General features: G+C 52.8%; 7 protein-coding genes across 7 annotated transcripts; 3 read left to right on the top strand and 4 right to left on the bottom strand.

The window, feature by feature from the left end:
• Positions 1 to 968: 968 nt before the first annotated feature.
• On the top strand, positions 969 to 3,634 carry LDX57_003261 (uncharacterized protein; the record flags this gene model as incomplete). The annotated part of the gene is made up of 2 exons (XM_046084905.1): positions 969 to 3,158; positions 3,206 to 3,634. The coding sequence occupies 2 exons, from the start codon at positions 969 to 971 to the stop codon at positions 3,632 to 3,634; spliced, it is 2,619 nt and encodes an 872-aa protein (XP_045940868.1).
• LDX57_003260 (dihydrofolate reductase) lies at positions 3,206 to 5,327 on the bottom strand. The gene has a single exon (XM_046084904.1). The coding sequence runs from the start codon at positions 5,104 to 5,106 to the stop codon at positions 4,225 to 4,227; it is 882 nt and encodes a 293-aa protein (XP_045940867.1). The 5' UTR covers positions 5,107 to 5,327; the 3' UTR covers positions 3,206 to 4,224.
• Positions 5,328 to 5,620: 293 nt separating this feature from the next.
• LDX57_003259 (RNA polymerase II mediator complex head subunit MED22) lies at positions 5,621 to 6,110 on the bottom strand (the record flags this gene model as incomplete). The annotated part of the gene is made up of 3 exons (XM_046084903.1): positions 5,621 to 5,803; positions 5,933 to 6,001; positions 6,096 to 6,110. 3 exons carry the CDS (start codon positions 6,108 to 6,110, stop codon positions 5,621 to 5,623), a joined length of 267 nt encoding a protein of 88 aa, XP_045940866.1.
• Positions 6,111 to 6,761: 651 nt separating this feature from the next.
• Positions 6,762 to 7,797, bottom strand: CWC15 (spliceosome-associated CWC15 family protein; the record flags this gene model as incomplete). Its single annotated transcript, XM_046084902.1, has 8 exons — positions 6,762 to 6,779; positions 6,827 to 6,862; positions 6,911 to 7,081; positions 7,129 to 7,213; positions 7,260 to 7,541; positions 7,586 to 7,662; positions 7,713 to 7,735; positions 7,788 to 7,797. 8 exons carry the CDS (start codon positions 7,795 to 7,797, stop codon positions 6,762 to 6,764), a joined length of 702 nt encoding a protein of 233 aa, XP_045940865.1.
• Positions 7,798 to 8,056: 259 nt separating this feature from the next.
• On the top strand, positions 8,057 to 9,432 carry RRP45 (exosome non-catalytic core subunit RRP45). Its single transcript, XM_046084901.1, has 2 exons — positions 8,057 to 8,431; positions 8,541 to 9,432. Exons 1-2 carry the CDS (start codon positions 8,148 to 8,150, stop codon positions 9,133 to 9,135), a joined length of 879 nt encoding a protein of 292 aa, XP_045940864.1. The 5' UTR covers positions 8,057 to 8,147; the 3' UTR covers positions 9,136 to 9,432.
• A 24-nt stretch (positions 9,433 to 9,456) lies between these two features.
• DRS2 (aminophospholipid-translocating P4-type ATPase DRS2) lies at positions 9,457 to 14,429 on the top strand. Its single transcript, XM_046084900.1, has 3 exons — positions 9,457 to 12,769; positions 12,816 to 13,119; positions 13,167 to 14,429. The coding sequence occupies exons 1-3, from the start codon at positions 9,819 to 9,821 to the stop codon at positions 14,016 to 14,018; spliced, it is 4,107 nt and encodes a 1,368-aa protein (XP_045940863.1). The 5' UTR covers positions 9,457 to 9,818; the 3' UTR covers positions 14,019 to 14,429.
• Positions 14,430 to 15,536: 1,107 nt separating this feature from the next.
• On the bottom strand, positions 15,537 to 17,631 carry LDX57_003255 (cytochrome P450; the record flags this gene model as incomplete). Its single annotated transcript, XM_046084899.1, has 9 exons — positions 15,537 to 15,705; positions 15,782 to 15,942; positions 16,008 to 16,118; positions 16,176 to 16,514; positions 16,569 to 16,660; positions 16,715 to 16,829; positions 16,882 to 17,143; positions 17,197 to 17,260; positions 17,310 to 17,631. The coding sequence occupies 9 exons, from the start codon at positions 17,629 to 17,631 to the stop codon at positions 15,537 to 15,539; spliced, it is 1,635 nt and encodes a 544-aa protein (XP_045940862.1).
• Positions 17,632 to 17,929: the final 298 nt, after the last annotated feature.

Below are 17,929 nucleotides of genomic sequence, written 5' to 3'. Positions count from 1 at the left end.
GGCGACCGTCCCTGCGATGTCGATGTACATCGGTACATTGCCTTCCGATGACTGGTTTAGAATCCCTCGGGCCCCGGAGAGGTACAAGCAGTAGCTTGCTTCCCCGAGTGGCGAGACAGAGCTCAGTCCTCCTCGGGTTACGAACAATGTGCGGGGAAGGACGATGCGCGGTGTCATGGCGAGTCTAGATTCGTTGGTGGCTATCAGGCCTGGATGATGCGATCTTTCTTGATAATGGATCTTGATCATAATCAAATACTCCGTATACTGGATATTGATTCCTACCTTCACTGATAGTGATGCTGACAAAGCCAGGGCAATGGACGCGTGACAGTCCACGTGTGATGAGGAATGAAGATCCATGGTTCAAAACTCTTGATTCCCATTGCCATGCCATCAACACGGAGATAGTGTCAGAGTCAGACCGGTCGTGCTGCAACAGCCCAAGTCCTGATGGCCAACGGGGATCTTCATCAGATGATGTGCTTTTAGCGCCCCCCGATGAGCGGGTCATCTGCCTGCACCCCAAGATGCACTATTCTTCGCATTGTTCGTCTGCCATCTTAATCCCGGACTAGTCTCCAACTCCTTTAATACTGCCCCTCTTTGTTGATTCTCATTTTATCTTTCCGTCTTTCCCTCATCCCACTCCCCCTTTTGTTCAGTCTCGAGGGTCATCGTCCTCGACTCTTCAACTTCGGGCTCTCCTCGCTATTGGAGAATTGCGGGGAATCTGTCTGTATCATTCATTGCGGTCGGACTTTTGCTTGCCCATCACATCACCACTCCTTTCTGATCTGTCTGTCCGACTGTTTTCTCATCTGGAGATGAGAAATGTTTGTCGGTGCGTGATTGTTTAGGCCCCTTTAGGCTGCCGAGGACCGTCCTAACACAAGGTCATAGCGCGTTGGATTTAAACTCCGAGGCAACCCCGACTTTCGTCACCGCCATCTCTAAAAAATAATATCATGCCTCGCTCGATTTCCTCCTATTTCCCGCACCTCCCTCCGGACGAGGACCAAAATTCCGCTGACCCTCCGGATCGTCCTATGTCCGCCTCGCGAACCGCTCCGCCCTCCCCTGCGGCTTTCCGACGAAGCCACAGCCTTCTGTCCGAGTCCCATACCCAGTATGAATCGCTCGATACGCCGCTGGAGGTCGGGGAGACTACTAGTCTGTTAGGGAAGCAGCAGGAAGGACGCAAAGGAGCTCTGCGACGGTCTTATACCAATCTATCCGGCGGTTCCGGCACTGACATTCCGTTTCGACATTCGCTGCTAGCCGGGAGTTTGCGTCGATCCCGACATCATAGCCGCGCCAATTCGCAGAATATTCGATTCAGTCGGCGGAGTAGTCTGGATGGAGAACACGCGGATAGTCTCGCTGCGTCGGCGAAAGATGGCATGACGGCGTCGTTTCTGGACGAACGCACCTGGTACGATCAGTTCACCTCCACGGACTGGGTGCATGACAGCATCGCCGACGGCGCTCGTCTGCGCGAATTGCGCAGGCGGAAGGACATTCGGGGTCGACTCTTAGCATGGTTCGACGGGGCTCAGGGCTGGATTCTGGTGGCTCTTATCGGCTGCATAACAGCGGCTATCGCGTACTTTGTGGACGTTACAGAGGACTTTGTTTTTGATCTGAAAGAGGGCTTTTGCACGACGCGGTGGTTCCACAGTCGGCAGAGCTGCTGTCTCGACGAGTCGGATTGTGCGGCATGGCGGTCATGGTCGAGGATGCTTCGACCGTCGCGGACGGAAAGTCAGGGCGTGGACTTTGCCATGTTCGTGTTTTGGGTGCTCCTCTTGTCTATGATCTCTTGCTCTCTGACTTTGCTTACCAAAACGGTGGTTCCCTCGTCCGTCTCGTTGACGACGTTGGACGAGGATCTCGGGGCTGCCTCGTCGCGCGGAACAAAGCGCAACGCGGAGGACTCGCCTGAGTCGGAAGACCGGCCACAGTCTTACTATCCGATTCGCACTCGTCCCGACATGGTCTACTACTCCGCCGCCGGTAGCGGGGTGGCCGAGGTGAAGGTCATCAACAGTGGCTTTGTGCTGCACGGCTACCTCGGCTTCAAGACGCTGGTGATCAAAACTATTGCGCTTGTGTTCAGCGTCTCATCTGGTCTGAGTCTCGGCAAGGAGGGTCCCTACGTACATATCGCCACGTGCGTGGGGAATATCTGCTGTCGATTGTTTGCCAAGTACAGTCACAATGACGGGAAGCGACGAGAGGTGCTGAGTGCGAGCGCTGCAGGCGGCGTGGCTGTTGCGTTTGGAGCTCCTATCGGTGGTGTTCTGTTCAGTCTCGAGGAAGTTAGCTACTACTTCCCGCCCAAGACTCTGTTCAGAACCTTCTTCTGCTGTATTGCGGCGACGCTGTCTCTCAAGTTTCTGAACCCCTATGGCACGGGTAAGGTTGTTCTCTTCGAGGTGCGGTACCTCGGGGACTGGGAACTCTTCGAGATGGCCATCTTCATCTTGCTGGGCGTGATGGGAGGCGTCTTGGGCGCTCTCTTCATCAAGGCATCTAGTTTTTGGGCACGATCCTTCCGCCGAATCCCCATCATCAAGCGGCGGCCAATGCTCGAGGTAATGCTCGTAGCGCTGCTCACCGGAGTGACCAGCTTCTGGAACCGGTATACCAAGCTGCCCGTTTCGGAGCTTCTGTTCGAGCTGGCCAGTCCGTGTAAGCGTGAATCCACATCGCGCACGGGGCTGTGTCCGGGCGAGGATGGCATCGGCGAGATCATCAGCTATCTTTCCGTGGCGTTTGTTATCAAGAGCATTCTCACCGTGGTGACCTTCGGGATCAAGGCTCCGGCGGGAATTTACGTGCCGTCGATGGTTGTTGGCGGCCTCATGGGACGCATTGTCGGCCATGTTGCACAGTACCTGGTGGTGAAGTATCCCAGCTTTTTCCTCTTCGGGTCCTCCTGTCCCGCCACCTCGGGCATGGAATCCTGCGTGACCCCGGGCGTATACGCTATGGTGGCTGCGGGAGCCACGATGTGCGGTGTGACCCGGTTGTCGGTGACCTTGGCTGTGATCCTGTTCGAACTGACCGGCAGTCTGGACCATGTGCTGCCTTTCTCGATTGCCGTTTTGTGCGCCAAGTGGACAGCGGATGCGATCGAGCCGCGCAGCATCTACGTACGTACTCCGATATCTTGAGGCAGGATGAATACTGACTTCAGCAGGATCTTCTCACCGACATGAACTCCTACCCGTTCTTGGACAACAAGATCCAAGTGATGTCCGACGCAGCATTAGGGGATATCGTCCGGCCGGTCCGCAAGAGCCGGGTGATCGATATTTCCGACTCCCCATTCGTCCCCGCCACGGAGCTTCGCTCGAAACTGCAGAACCTGCTCGTAGCAGGCGAACTGGACAGCGGTCTTCCCATCCTACGCGACAACATTCTCACGGGGCTGATTCCGGCTCCAGAGCTTGAGTTCGCCTTGGATGATCTCGAGGACGAGGATAATACGCTGTGTCTGATGGCGCTGGATGCGTCTTCGGTTCTGTCGGACGGCGAAGGAGACGAGACGGATCATGTGGATTTTGGGCAATATATTGACCCTGTAGGTCTCCCCTTCCCATGTCTAGTGTGTGTCATTCAATACTGACCTGCTTTCCAGGCACCTATCTCTCTTGACATCCACTCTCCGATTGACCTTGTATATCAATGCTTTGCCAAGCTGGGGCTGCGGTATCTGTGCGTTCTTCAGAACGGACAATACGCTGGCCTGGTGCATAAGAAGGCGTTCGTGAAGTTCATGAAACAGAACGAGTGATAGCCTGATATCGCTTTTGGCTCTATTGTTCTTGGCTTGTAAATTGTGGCCCTGAACTTTGGTCTGTTCATATTCCTCTTCTGGTGGTGGTAAGGTATGCATATTTTGACGCTGCTATTCCCAGCTCGCATATATTTTGTTTCATTGCGTTTCTATCTTTCTTTCTTTCTTATACCATACTTGTTGGTGTATATTAGCCTGGCCTAGCTTGTCTTCTTGTTTTGAGCGATTGCATTACTTGTCCATTGGATGGACTGATAGCTTATTAGAAAGAGTTGGTTTTATTGCCGAATGCATAGACTATTTACAGTGAACGTGAGCCCTATTACCAGTAGACAGGTTTTTCCCTACACCCCATCCTCCCATTCCACCCTCCCTGGTCATCTCACAACCCAGTGCATTCAATTCCTAGATAAAAGAAACTAAACCCTCTCATACCCAACCATCCGAACCCTCACATCCCCCTCCTCCTTCCACTCCCCAGTAACCTCCTCGCCCACCCACGCGCTCACTTCCTCCGCACCAACCTTCCTCCAGCCCCTCTCCTCCTCCAATTCCTCGTCCACAGGGAAGAACGTATCGCAGTCGAACGTCTCCCCCGGGTTCAACTTCTCCACGTTCGTCATCACGATCCGCACCGGTTGCGTCGCGGGGAGGTCCAGCGCCGAGGCATAGATCTCTGCACCGCCGATGATATACACGTGGCCGAGTTCGGGGAGGCCGGTTGTCGAGGGAGGTTGGGCGAGGGTTTCGAGTGCTTGGGGGAGGGAGGTGGAGATGTGCGCGGAGGTTTGTTTGCCGGGTTGCTCTTCCTTGTTTTCCGAGGTGTTGGCTTGCGATCCGGACTGTGCTTGTCCCTGTCCATCTGCCTGTCCCTGTACTTCTGCCTGTTGCTTCTTCTGCTCCAGCTGCTCCCTCTCCTTATTTAACTTCCTCTCCAAGTCCCCCCTCACCCTCTCCCCAAGCCCACCTTTGCCTCCCTCCCCACCCGTCGAAAGAATCACACTCAACCTCTTCCCCAACGGTCTCAACCCCGCCGGAACGGAGTCATACGTCTTCCGTCCCATGACGATCGCGTTCGTGGACCCTGGGATAGAAGCGGGTGGACGCGTCGTGACGCGCGCGAAGAATGACATGTCGGTTTTGATGCGTGGCCAAGGGAGGGTGCCGTTGAGGCCGATACCGAGACGTGTCTTGGCGGGGTTGGAGGCGGAGGAAGAGGGGATTGGGGTTGTTGCGACGATGAGCGTTAGGGGGTTTTGTTTCCCTAGGAGGGGTGGGTGCGTGGGTGGTGATGGGGGCATTTTGCTTTTGGTCTTTTGGTGGTGGTGGTGGTGGTTGTTAAGAGCTGGTTTACCCAGTGAAGAGTATTGTATATAGATGTTGGTTGTGGGTGTGGGTGTTCAGATAGCTAGGTTCGTTGGTTGGTTCGTAGTTCGAGGAATGGAGGATGGAGAGAGAAGGTGAAGTTGAGATTGCGATAGATATGATGACTGACTTGCCCCGCCGCGGAGTTACAATAACCATGGGTTTTCAATGTCATTTACCAATCCCAATTCCCAACAGATACACAAATAAAAATCTAACAGAAACGCCAATCGCAATCTCAACCGAATTGCTTAATCAAATGCACTAATCATAATACACCATCCACCCAACCAGACCCATATCTAAAGAAGAACCAGTCTAACGCCATCCCCAAAACACCTCGCCAGGAGCCAAATCAACCAATCAGCCCAATATACATACAAAATACAACCCATTCCCTCAAAAAGAACACCCATAGCCTACGCAGGTATAAACCCAGCAAGATAAAGACTACTTCGCAGCCTTCAACAACCCGCCATCCTCAACAGCCTTCTGAATCGCATCCGCGTCTTGCTCTAGCTTCTCCCGACGTTTCACATCCGCCTCGTCTTCACCAAGCGTGTCCAGTTTCCCAAAAAGCCATGTTTCTTTCATCGTGCGGGTCAGGGAGAGGATGTCTTCTGCGGCGCGGACCTGTTGTTTCACCGGGGGTTGTGAGCTGGGTTGCGTTCGTCTTTCGTTTGGGTGGAGTTGGTTAAATTGGCAAGGAGCAGTATAGGCAGGGCAGAGATAGTTAGGCTAGTTAGTTGGTGGTAAACGCACTAGAGCTGTGGATTCGACATCAAGCTGGTAAGTTTCGACGGCGGTGGATGTGTGGCTTGTGCTTTCGACCTGGATGGTTGGTTCTGTTAGTATCTCTACATGCATCGGTCTATCTTCCCGTGCCCAAATTGATCGGTCAAATAACTGACAAGGAAATACGTACAGTAGCTGTCGCCATGATATTTTCGAATCGCTGCAGTAATTGCGATACGTCGGTGTTGATGCGGTCTAACGAGTTGTTTAGTACGTTTGCCGTTGTCGGTCGATTCCGAGGGAGCAGGCGGGGATGGTTCAGGTAGCGTACTGTGCAATGCTTTCGATGACGGTTGAGAGTCCATGTTATCGATCTTGTCCAGCAATTTTTCCTGATTGACTCGGTGGTTTGGTGAATTGATGGACAATGCAAGAGGGATTGTCGGTCGGTGGTCGGCTGGTGAGGGCGGGCGGTGGAGAGGAGGGGATGTTTTGCCGGCAATTTGGAGTCGGTGGGATGGTTTGGAGGTTATTTCACGACTACAAAGCTATGTTTATACTTGTACAGGCCATTTTGGAGGTAAGTCCGCTACATCAATGATCTAGGTACAAATCGACAAGCATTATGTCTGGGGCTACAGCCCCGGCATCCTGAAGCACCTCTGTTGGGCATAGCCATGCTCGAGATAGGCAAGCAGATGCGTTCACTTGAGCTGTTTATAAGTTTGCCCCGATGCTATGGTTCTGGGAGGGACTCAGCCTTCGAGAAAGTCCGCCCTGTTGAAATTTGTCTTCCTAAGAATGCGCTCGAGAAGTAGTATTGAAGTGTAGTTAGATAGCAGCGGCAACTCGCAATCTACCGGACATATTTGGACTATACTTCATTAGTAGACATCCATTTAGATTGCTCAGTCAACTTACCATAAAGCGCTTGTGAAAGTCAGATCGCAGCAAGTCCTAGAAGTCATTAGCTCAAGATCGTGTCAGCAGTTCCAGCGCACGTACGTTGACAAATTCCTTGTTGCCCTTGTTCTCGGTCCCCCGAGCTTGGTTCTTGAAAACGACGTCATCGTCCCATCTCCGCTTCAAGTTGAAGTCCTGGGCGTTCAGCAGGGGATTGCCTCGCGCAATATCCACCTCCCGCTGCTCCTCCTCCTCAGCGGCGCGTTCTTGTTCCTAGAAACCGTAAGCGACAATCTCGTCATCTCTCACGCGATACATACCTCTTTCTCTTTCTGCTGCTGTCGCTCTTTTTTGATCTTCTCCAGCTCTCGCATTAACTCGGCAGCCTCGTCCTCGTCGTCATCACTAGAGCCAGTCAGCGAATTCCTTCATACGCGAACGACCAACTAACCTGTCATCATCACTACTGTCTTCTTCTGACCCGTCCGAATCTGCATCAATATCTCGCGTTTCTTCTAATATTCGCCGCCGTTTCGCTTCCGGGTCTTCTTCCTCTAGTCCCTCTTCACTGGTCGGCGCTCCTTCTAGCTGACGTTTCGGCGCGGCATTCTCAAGGGCGGGCGTATCGACAGGGACACCGTTCTTCTTAGCGAAGTGAGCGGCTTCGGCCTGGAGCAGTTCGGCGCGCAGGTCGCGTTGCTGGGATTCGTTTTCGCCGCCTTGTCCGAGTTGTCTGGAAGTTGTTAGCTAGTTCGGCGGAGGAAGTGTGCAACATACCGAGTCTTTAGGTGCGTGTGCGCCGGGAGAAGTCGCTGGTGGTATGCCGGGCCGCGGAGGGCCTCTTTCCCTTGCGCCTGTAATTGTGGTCAGTCGACGCAGCGATGAACGGAGTCAGCGAACATACGGGATCAAATGTGGGTCTGTGGGCTGATGGAATATTAGCGCATGATGCAAATGACCGAGATCTGGAACTTCATACCGGTAGTCATGGTGGCTGTAGTCTGTGGTAGCAGAGAAGCCGAGAATCGAGACTGAATGAACGGTCCTGGCAGATCACTCACACCGCCTTGGTTTATTGCCCCTTGCCTAGTTAGAGAAAGCTGATCACGTGCAGACCTGCAGCCAAGCTCTACACTAGTCCGTCTTGGGCAAGCGGTCGGTCATAGCCAACCTGCCTTCTCATGGCTCACCGCCTGAGTTGTCCCATCTCTAATTGGCGGACACCCCAATTTCCGGGAACAACGATAACCCGCTTTATGACGCCGCCGCGGAGGAGCAAAAATCCCAAGTCGCAACACTCAAGATCAAAGTCCCCGCCGGGGCCGATTCCGCCTCAATCATGAACAAAGAAGCACCGCTCTCCATTTCTGAGCGCGATTTCATCGTCAATGCTCTGCGCGAAAATGTGAGACTGGACGGCCGCCATCTCGACCAGTTCCGTTCTTTGAGCGTTTCCTTTGGCGAGGAGTACGGACATGTGAAGGTGCAGCTTGGCAAGACGAGGTTGATCGTGCGTATCTCCTCGGAAGTTACAAAACCTCACGATGACCGTCCCTTCGATGGGACCTTTACCATCGCCCTGGAGCTGACTGCAATGGGCTCCCCGGCTTGGGATAATGGCCGGTAAGCTACCTACATGCTCCTGTCCTGGATGCCCAGACGAACTTCTTCCTTGTTCCGGCTTTACATTGTGCACTCCCGCAATATTGATGGCGTCGCTCATGATTTCTAGGCAAGGAGATCTCGAAACCTACGTTACGAATGTCCTCGACCGAGTTGTCCGCCACTCGAACGCCCTCGATACGGAATCGCTATGCATCCTCAAAGGTGTGAGTTGCTGGGGCGTTCGCGCGGACGTCCACATCACCGACTACGATGGAAACCTGATTGATGCGGCCTGCATCGGCGTTATGGCGGGACTGCAGCATTTCCGTCGTCCCGATGCGGTGGTGAAGGACGGCCAAGTGATCGTCTACGGACTCGACGAACGGGTTCCGGTTCCTCTGAACATCACGCACAAGCCGCTCTCCGTCACATTCCATACATTCGACGAGGGCAAGGTGGTGATCGTAGACGCCACGCGGAAGGAAGAACAAGCGTCGGAAGCGGACGTCATCATCGGTATGAACGGCGCCGGCGACGTCTGCTTCTTGTCCAAATTCTCCGGCTCGCCCGTGGAAGCGATGGTGTTCGTCAAGAAAACCGATTTGGCGCTGGAGAAGGTCAAGGAGATCAACGCGATCGTCGACAAGGCTCTTCAGGCCGATCTTGCGAAACGGGCCAAGGGCGGTCTCGCGGAGCAATCCCGCGCAGAGAATGATCGGTGAGCAGTTTTTGGTGAACAGGGGATGGAATAGTAGAGAAAATCGATTTAAGCAATTGATGTATGATAACCAATAATGCGCAATGACTGGATCTGAGGGTCGAAACCGACAGAGTCTAGACACTCAACATCGAATCCTTCTTTCACAAATCTGAAACCACGAGGCCTTGTGGTCTCCTTTGTTTGGCGTGCGGCAGTTCTAGACGGGCATTCAGGCCAGTTCCGAAGGACGTCATAACTGCACGAGATTCCATTATCGGACGATCCAGACGTCTCCTGCCATTACGGTGTAAAAAGATCTTCTAGATGCCCTCCAGATTTATAAATTAATTCCAGCGATAATAGAGATCTCCACCCTTCCGCTCTCTAAAAATACCCCAAAGCTAAGAAAGCCAAACCGCGACACCCCAGCCACAGACGGAGATCCATAAATCAGCACCGCCCGGACTCGTTAGTGCCAAAACGCATCTCCCCCCCGAAGGCAGTCAGAATTCATCCTTCCCTTCCTCTCCTGTTGGCCCCGATAATATTCTCTCCCTTTTCTTTTCTGCTTTTCTGACCTTTTTCTCCCGCGCATTAATATTCACCGTCCTCGTGCTCCCACATCCCCCCCCTCCCTCTCCTCCCCCCTATCAATGCTCCAGGGGCATTCCATCGCTTTGACGGTGTCTATCCGCCCCCATCATCATGGCCAGCGGTAGGCCTCCAGGACTTCATCCAGCCGCTGGCCGCGATGACGATCTGCTGCAGCTGGAGGAACCAACTCCCTTGTATAATCCGGGACAGGGCCCACCGGTCAACGATGAACACTTGTTGCGACAATTCAACATCAACGACTCCGATGAACCTCAACCGCGACCTTCCGTCTCCTACGATAGTTTCGTCGGCGGCAGCGGCGGACATCAACCGCCGCCGCATCTCCAGCAGCAACACCCCGGCGCCCGTGCGATGACCTCCGCGCACCCTCCCGTCCAGTCGGGAGCCTACATGACCGATCCGTATATGGGAACCGACGTCTCGAGGACCTATTCGCAGACTTCCGGGCTGAGCAACTACCGTCGCTATTCCGTTGACGACTACGAGGACGACCATGGATACTACAACATGGACGATGGGGACGACCCCTTACACTCCAGCCATCGCGTACGGCAAGCCACCGAGCGGAATAGCATTCTGGGCCTGGGAGGCGGGCTGATGGGCCGAGCAAAGCACATGCTGGGCATGGCTCCCGAATACTCGGAGATGGATCTCCCGCTGACGGAGCACGGCGCGAGGGCGGCTCGCATCGACAGCGCTGACCCGGACGAAACGAACGCGGCCGCTGCTCCCCGGTCCAAGAAGCCCAAGAAGCCCAGCTTCAAGTTTGGCTTTGGCCGCGGTAAGGTCGACCCGTCTACGCTGGGCCCTCGCATGATCGTGTTAAATAATCCTCCGGCCAACGCGGTGCACAAATTCGTCGACAACCACGTGTCCACGGCCAAATACAATATCATCACCTTCCTGCCGAAGTTCCTCTACGAGCAGTTCTCCAAATACGCCAACCTGTTTTTCTTGTTTACGGCTGTTCTGCAGCAGATCCCGAACGTGTCTCCGACCAATCGATACACCACCATCGGTCCGCTGTTGATTGTGTTGCTCGTCTCCGCTATCAAAGAACTCGTCGAAGATTATAAGCGGAGGACGTCAGACAAGAGTCTGAACTACTCGAAAACTCAGGTGCTGAAAGGGTCTGCGTTCCACGATACGAAATGGATTGATGTAGCGGTGGGCGATATTGTCCGGGTGGAGTCCGAACAGCCTTTCCCGGCCGATCTGGTGCTCTTGGCATCTTCAGAACCGGAAGGGTTGTGCTATATCGAGACGGCCAATCTGGACGGAGAGACCAATCTGAAAATCAAGCAGGCCATTCCCGAAACCGCCCACCTCGTAAGTCCGGCCGACCTCAGCCGACTGAGCGGCCGCGTTCGCTCCGAACAACCGAACAGCAGTCTCTACACCTACGAGGCGACGTTGACCATGCACGCCGGAGGGGGAGAGAAGGAGCTTCCTCTAGCTCCGGATCAGCTTCTTCTGCGAGGTGCGACGCTGCGAAACACGCCGTGGGTGCACGGAATCGTTGTCTTCACCGGTCACGAAACGAAACTGATGCGCAATGCAACGGCAACTCCGATCAAGCGGACCGCGGTCGAGCGCATGGTCAACGTCCAGATTTTGATGCTGGTCGGCATTCTGATCGCTCTTTCTGTGATTAGTTCCGTGGGTGACCTGATCATCCGGCAGACCCAGGCCGACCGACTTCAGTATCTGGCCTACGGCAGCGTCAACCCGGTGAAGCAATTTGTACTCGATATTTTCACCTACTGGGTTCTCTACTCGAATCTTGTTCCCATTTCGCTTTTCGTGACGATAGAGATCGTCAAGTATGCACAGGCGTTCTTGATCAATTCCGATATGGATATTTACTACGACAAAACCGACACTCCGGCAACCTGTCGAACGTCTTCACTGGTCGAGGAATTGGGCCAGATCGAGTATATCTTCTCCGACAAGACGGGCACACTGACCTGCAACATGATGGAGTTCAAGCAGTGCACGATCGGTGGGATTCAATACGGCGAGGATATTCCAGAAGACCGACGAGCCACAGTCGAAGACGGCGTCGAAGTCGGAGTCCACAACTTCAAACAACTGCGCGATAACCTGCAGTCCCATCGGACCAGGGACGCGATGCACCACTTCCTGACTCTACTTGCTACATGTCATACCGTCATCCCAGAGCGAAACGACGAAAAGCCGGGCGAGATCAAGTATCAGGCCGCGTCTCCAGACGAGGGAGCTCTGGTTGAGGGTGCTGCCCAGCTTGGTTATCAATTCACCAACCGAAAGCCGCGATCGGTGCTCATCACCGTGGGTGGTCAGGAGTATGAGTATGAGCTCCTTGCTGTCTGCGAATTTAACTCCACCCGAAAGCGAATGTCAACGATTTTCCGCTGCCCCGATGGCAAGGTCCGTATCTATACGAAAGGTGCCGACACGGTCATCCTGGAGCGTCTGAATTCAGATAATCCCATCGTTGAAGCAACCTTGCAACATCTGGAAGACTATGCCTCGGAGGGTCTTCGAACTCTGTGTTTGGCCATGCGTGAGATTCCGGAGGAGGAGTTCCAGCAGTGGTACCAGATCTACGACAAGGCGTCAACGACGGTCGGCGGCAACCGGGCAGATGAGCTGGACAAGGCGTCAGAGCTAATCGAGAAGGACTTCTACCTGCTGGGCGCCACGGCTATCGAGGATCGTCTGCAGGATGGGGTTCCGGATACCATACACACGTTGCAGACTGCTGGAATCAAGGTCTGGGTTTTGACTGGTGACCGACAGGAAACGGCTATCAATATTGGCATGTCGTGCAAGCTGATCTCGGAAGATATGACCCTTTTGGTTATCAACGAGGAAACAGCGCAAGCTACGAGGGACAACATAACTAAGAAACTGCAGGCCGTTCAAAGCCAGGCAGCCTCCGGGGAAACCGAACCGTTGGCCCTTGTGATTGACGGACGGTCCTTAACTTTTGCTTTGGAGAAGGATATGGAGAAGCTGTTCTTGGACTTGGCGGTTCAGTGTAAGGCAGTGGTTTGCTGGTAAGTCTCACGTTCCATCTCGGTAGGAAAATTCTAACTCTTTTAGTCGTGTTTCTCCCCTTCAAAAGGCTCTGGTGGTCAAGCTGGTCAAGCGTCATCTCAAGTCGCTACTGCTTGCTATTGGTGATGGCGCCAACGACGTGTCTATGATCCAGGCCGCTCATGTCGGCGTCGGTATCAGTGGTGTCGAGGGTCTTCAAGCCGCTCGGTCCGCCGATGTGTCGATTGCCCAGTTCCGCTTCCTTCGCAAACTGCTTCTGGTGCATGGCGCGTGGAGTTATCATCGTATCAGTCGGGTTATTCTGTACTCGTTCTACAAGAACATTGCGCTCTATATGACCCAGTTTTGGGTATGTCAGGCACTTTCTTATCGTTTGCCGTTTACTAACGAGTACAGTACTCTTTCCAAAACGCGTTCTCCGGTGAAGTCATCTACGAATCATGGACTCTTTCCTTCTATAACGTCTTCTTCACCGTGCTCCCTCCGTTTGCCATGGGCATCTGCGACCAGTTTATTTCTGCCCGATTGTTAGATCGATATCCCCAACTGTACCAGCTTGGACAGAAAGGGATGTTCTTCAAGAGGCACAGTTTCTGGTCGTGGGTTCTGAACGGTTTCTACCATTCGCTGCTACTCTACATCGTCTCCGAATTGATCTACTACTCGGATCTGCCCCAAGCGGACGGTATGGTCTCCGGCCACTGGGTCTGGGGTTCAGCTCTGTACACAGCCGTGTTGGCGACTGTGCTTGGCAAGGCTGCGCTGATCACCAACATTTGGACGAAGTACACGTTTATCGCCATCCCAGGCTCCATGGTCATCTGGTTGGCGTTCCTGCCGGCGTACGGGTACGCCGCGCCGGCCATCGGCTTCTCGACCGAATACTACGGTACGATCCCGCGGCTGTTCAAATCTCCCGTCTTCTACCTCATGGTGGTGGTGCTACCTTGTGTTTGCCTCCTGCGTGACTACGCCTGGAAATACGCCAAACGGATGTACTACCCGCAGCACTACCATCACGTGCAGGAGATCCAGAAATATAATGTCCAGGACTACCGGCCGCGCATGGAGCAGTTCCAGAAGGCAATTCGCAAGGTCCGGCAGGTGCAGCGCATGCGCAAGCAGCGTGGGTATGCATTCAGTCAGGCCGACGAGGGCGGGCAGCAGATGCGCGTTGTCAACGCTTACGATACCACGAGGGGAAGAGGTAGATATGGTGAAATGACTAGTTCCAGGGCCCTGGTTTAATGATTTCTTTTTCTGTGTGATTATTGTTCTAACATTTTTTTTTGACCTTTTAACCTTGAACCTTCCATTCTTCGATCTTCTGTCTCTGTCTCTTGCTCTTGAGCTAACCCCTGACTGAGCCTTGATTCCGACTTTGATCCAATCTATGTTATCATGTGTATTAGTTCGCTTGCTTGTTGCTATTATGCCTAACCTGCTGTTGCATTTCTGGCGGTGATTCGTTGATTGATTGACTCGATTGATTGAGTATTTACTTATTCATTTCTTCTTGTTGGTTGTTGGGCGGATTGATTTGATTTTATATCTGAATCTATATCTGATCCGATTGGATTGGATGGGATTTGTGACCTTTGTTTGATTTTTTTATATTCCGAATATCTATATGAATGAAGTCAATGTGAAAAATACGTTTTATCTCAACTTTGAACTCTTATCATACATCTTCGTGGTGGATTTGGGGGTTATGATTGGTTCTGAGTGAATTTAACTTGGTCTACATGTGTTTGGTTACGAAGAGGAATCCTATGTGAATAGGTCATCTGGGGTGAATTTAGGACTTTATGATATGATAAACTATGAATAGGAAAGCCAGATGCGCAGTCCTTGGTGTAGGCATTTGGATGCCTGAGGCAAGATTTCAAACATGTCACCAATTACCTTCTAGATAGGCAACACCATAGGAAACCTCATCTCTTCCTATATCGATCAATCAACCAATTCAGTATTAATCATAATCGTTCTAAACCACTGCGGTATACCTAGTCCCTGAAACGTCTACACTTGGTCGGTGGAAATTAGCAAGAACCACACGGAAGATTATATATAGAGAGCACGGCCGGAGAATTATGCGACATCAAAACTTTCTGCGCGAAGCACACCTTTAAATTGTCGAAAGCAGGGCCTTATTATAGTTACCGAAGTCTAAAAGTACATTCGAAAACGAAGTGAGTTTATAGACATCTAGTTACGCGATGGGGTGTAGATGTTCTTGTTGCCTGAGGTTTCAATCTGCCAAGCGTTCACCGTTTGCCTAAAGAAGGTCCTCTTCTCCCTCATCAACCGTCTACTTGATCAGCTCATCTCGTTGGGATAGTTGAATACATTCAATTGTTTATCCTCAACAGTTTCGTATCTCGCCGATATCTTACAAATCTGGTGACACCCATCGTCTGAGTCAGATGGAGAACCGTTTGAGCAGATTACAAGGATCGACATGAGTCGTCTCTCACCTGAGAGCAATCGGAACGGTAGGGCAAGGATTTGATTTTCTTTCAACTTCAGATTTACTACTTTTTGGCTGGTTATTGAACAGACAAGCGGGGCTAGTGTCACTGAACGTCCTTTAGCTTAAGGGAACAACCAAGCAGAAGCACTTTCAATCAATTTTCCTTCCACAAACAACTTTTGCAATGGCCAAGCCGGCATACAAAACACTCCACATAACGGGAGGGTCTTGTCTGGCTTTCGAAAGCCCAACGCACCTGCAAAACATCACATAGAAAACCCATCGCCTGGACCCTACAGCTCAGCCCACCGATCCTTCCGGACCTTCACTTGGATAGGGTCCCGAAACTTAGTGAACATGTGCTCCACCCATTCCACGCTCCTTTCGTCGGTCTGGAAGAGCTCGAGATCAAAGCGCAGGAAAAGATGCGCGATGAAGCTGTGGATCTCATTCAAAGCGAGACTTAACGAGCGGTGTCAGCTGTATGGAACAGAGAAGAAAAAGGGGTTTCTACGGAAGATTGAGATTGATTACGTACTATTGTCCGATGCAAGAGCGAGTTCCTCTGCTGAACGGGTTCCACCACTCGGTGAGCTTAGTGCCTTGCTCTCCGAGCCATCGCTCCGGTTTGAAGCTTTCTGGGTCCGGGAAGATGTCGGGGTTGTGGTGCAAACTTTGGAGACTGTGGGATACGATGGTCTGAACCCAGGCCGGGGATGTTAGCATGGGTGAGTGGGATATGAACAAGGGGGAGGGAAACATACACCGCCAGGAAGGAAATAGGGGCCCACTTGAACACCCTCAGGAGGGACTTCGCGAGGCAGCGGACCAGGAGTGGGAGTGAATAGACGCATCGTCTCTTTGATCACGGCGCTCTAGGAAAAAGAACAGTTAACCGGGCACATGGGACAGAGAAGAGCCAGAGAACATACGAGCCACGGCAGTCTCAAGATGGCCTGAATATCGAAATCATCCTTGATAATGGATGAAGCTGCGTCGAGCTCCTCGCGCAAGCGCTGGAAGACACCGGGGTACTTCAGGACGGTGTAGGTGACGGCTTCGATGGTGAAGCCGGTGGTATCGCTGCCGCCCACGATGAAAGCGCATCCCTCATCGACCATGGCCGCCGCATCTGGGGGCTTGTAACCTTTCTTGGGGTTCGGTCTCAGCAGCAATTCGAAGATAAATCCGGCGCCCTCGGTGTACTCCTCCTGGGAGCGGTTTTGGTTTTTGCGTTCTTCGATCAGTTCGTTGACGCAGTCCAAGGCTTTCTAGATGGAGTCAGTTTGAATACAGGGTCCATTTTAGCGGACGAAAAATTTTACCTCACGGAGATCAAAGTATCCCGGCATGAGCTGTTTTGATAGGCCACCCGGAAGGTTGGTGAGCAACCATCTCCAGGCGGGAATGTGTTTCACTATTTCTCCAGGTTAGACGGATTTATTCCCAGTGACAGCAGAAAAACTCATACCCATGTGGAATTGGCTCATAAATGCCGACAGATCTCGCAGCACGATTGGCTCCTCGTCAAGAGAGCCAATGAGGCCCAAGGGCCGACCAAAGGTCACTTCAGATACGACGTCGACCTGGCCATTGGTCAGTGAGAAGGTCATTCCAGCGAGGAGAGACAGGACGAACGGTCAGAGACTTCGCATGGCGGGGCACGATGATGGCCATTCCCTTGCGCCCGCGAGCCGCAATGTCATCCATTGATCCACGAGTATGTCGAAGAATCGTCGGGGTGAACGAGGCCAAGGACTTCGGGGAGAAACCCGGGTTCATGGCGGCACGGTGACGGTGGTGGGTTTTAGGATCCCACTCCGATCCGATGGCACTGGATAAGCCGAACGCATGATAGAAGCAACGAGCTTTTCGAAACGGAGATCCGATGGCGAAGAGCCTGCTAAAGTCAGCATTGTGCCCACGATCTCAGAAAAGGGGGTAGCCGCTTACTTCTTGTAGAACTCAGGGTCGTTGACGTGGACATGGTTGGGTGACACCCGGATAATAGACGAATCTGGGCCAAATCAGCTTCTACCAAGAGTCAAACCGACTTCACATCATACTATAAGATTTGTGCCAGTCGTCCCAATAGTGAATGTACGTTCCATTGCGGATGACATCAAAGTAAAACTCATACCACGAGGTCAAGCCGGCGAACCAGAGGCCAGGGACATTGCGGAGTGGGTGCAGCACGGTGTTCTTGAGCACCACATGCAGCGAGACGGCAATCGTGGTCGCGAAAACCGCCCCGAGGACCAAGGTAGAAGGGGAATGGGCGTGGATGAAGTCATCTACGGCCGTGACGACCCGCGCTGCCGGACCGGAATCCTGGGAGGCGTTTTGCGCCATGAAGTGGTTGACGACGTGCCGTTGAAGGAACGCCATGTTGCAAACTAGGCAGCCGAGAAAGTAACTTGGCTGTTACTCTTGTCCCTGCACCGGATCAGAGTGCTGTTTCGGTTTATATCTACATTAATATTCCATCTTACGTGCATCCATAATGCAAGGGATGAGACCGCCAGGCCACCACCAGCGCGCTGCAATTGGGGCTGGGACGTCAGGGTCGGATTCCCAATTTGGTTGGAAGGAAACATGAATGCTGCAGTGATATGTTGTAACCAAGGACTAGGGGCCAGGAGACGCTAGAAAACCGTGCCTGGAAATGCCAACGACAAGGACATGC

Source organism: Aspergillus melleus, assembly GCF_016097325.1.
Source record: "Aspergillus melleus strain CBS 546.65 chromosome Unknown contig2, whole genome shotgun sequence".
Taxonomy (NCBI): Eukaryota; Fungi; Ascomycota; class Eurotiomycetes; order Eurotiales; family Aspergillaceae; genus Aspergillus; species Aspergillus melleus.
The sequence above is the reverse complement of the archived record's forward strand: the minus strand, read 5'-3'. Positions and strand labels throughout refer to the sequence as shown.

Bases quoted from the DNA above. Each gene is read 5' to 3' on its own strand.
- LDX57_003260 (XM_046084904.1), bottom strand. From the start codon at position 5,106: ATGCCCCCATCACCACCCACGCACCCACCCCTCCTAGGGAAACAAAAC.
- RRP45 (XM_046084901.1), top strand. From the start codon at position 8,148: ATGAACAAAGAAGCACCGCTCTCCATTTCTGAGCGCGATTTCATCGTC. The intron at 8,432-8,540 runs GTAAGCTACCTA...CATGATTTCTAG, and splicing joins CCGGCTTGGGATAATGGCCG to GCAAGGAGATCTCGAAACCT.
- DRS2 (XM_046084900.1), top strand. From the start codon at position 9,819: ATGGCCAGCGGTAGGCCTCCAGGACTTCATCCAGCCGCTGGCCGCGAT. The intron at 12,770-12,815 runs GTAAGTCTCACG...TAACTCTTTTAG, and splicing joins TGTAAGGCAGTGGTTTGCTG to TCGTGTTTCTCCCCTTCAAA. The intron at 13,120-13,166 runs GTATGTCAGGCA...TAACGAGTACAG, and splicing joins TCTATATGACCCAGTTTTGG to TACTCTTTCCAAAACGCGTT.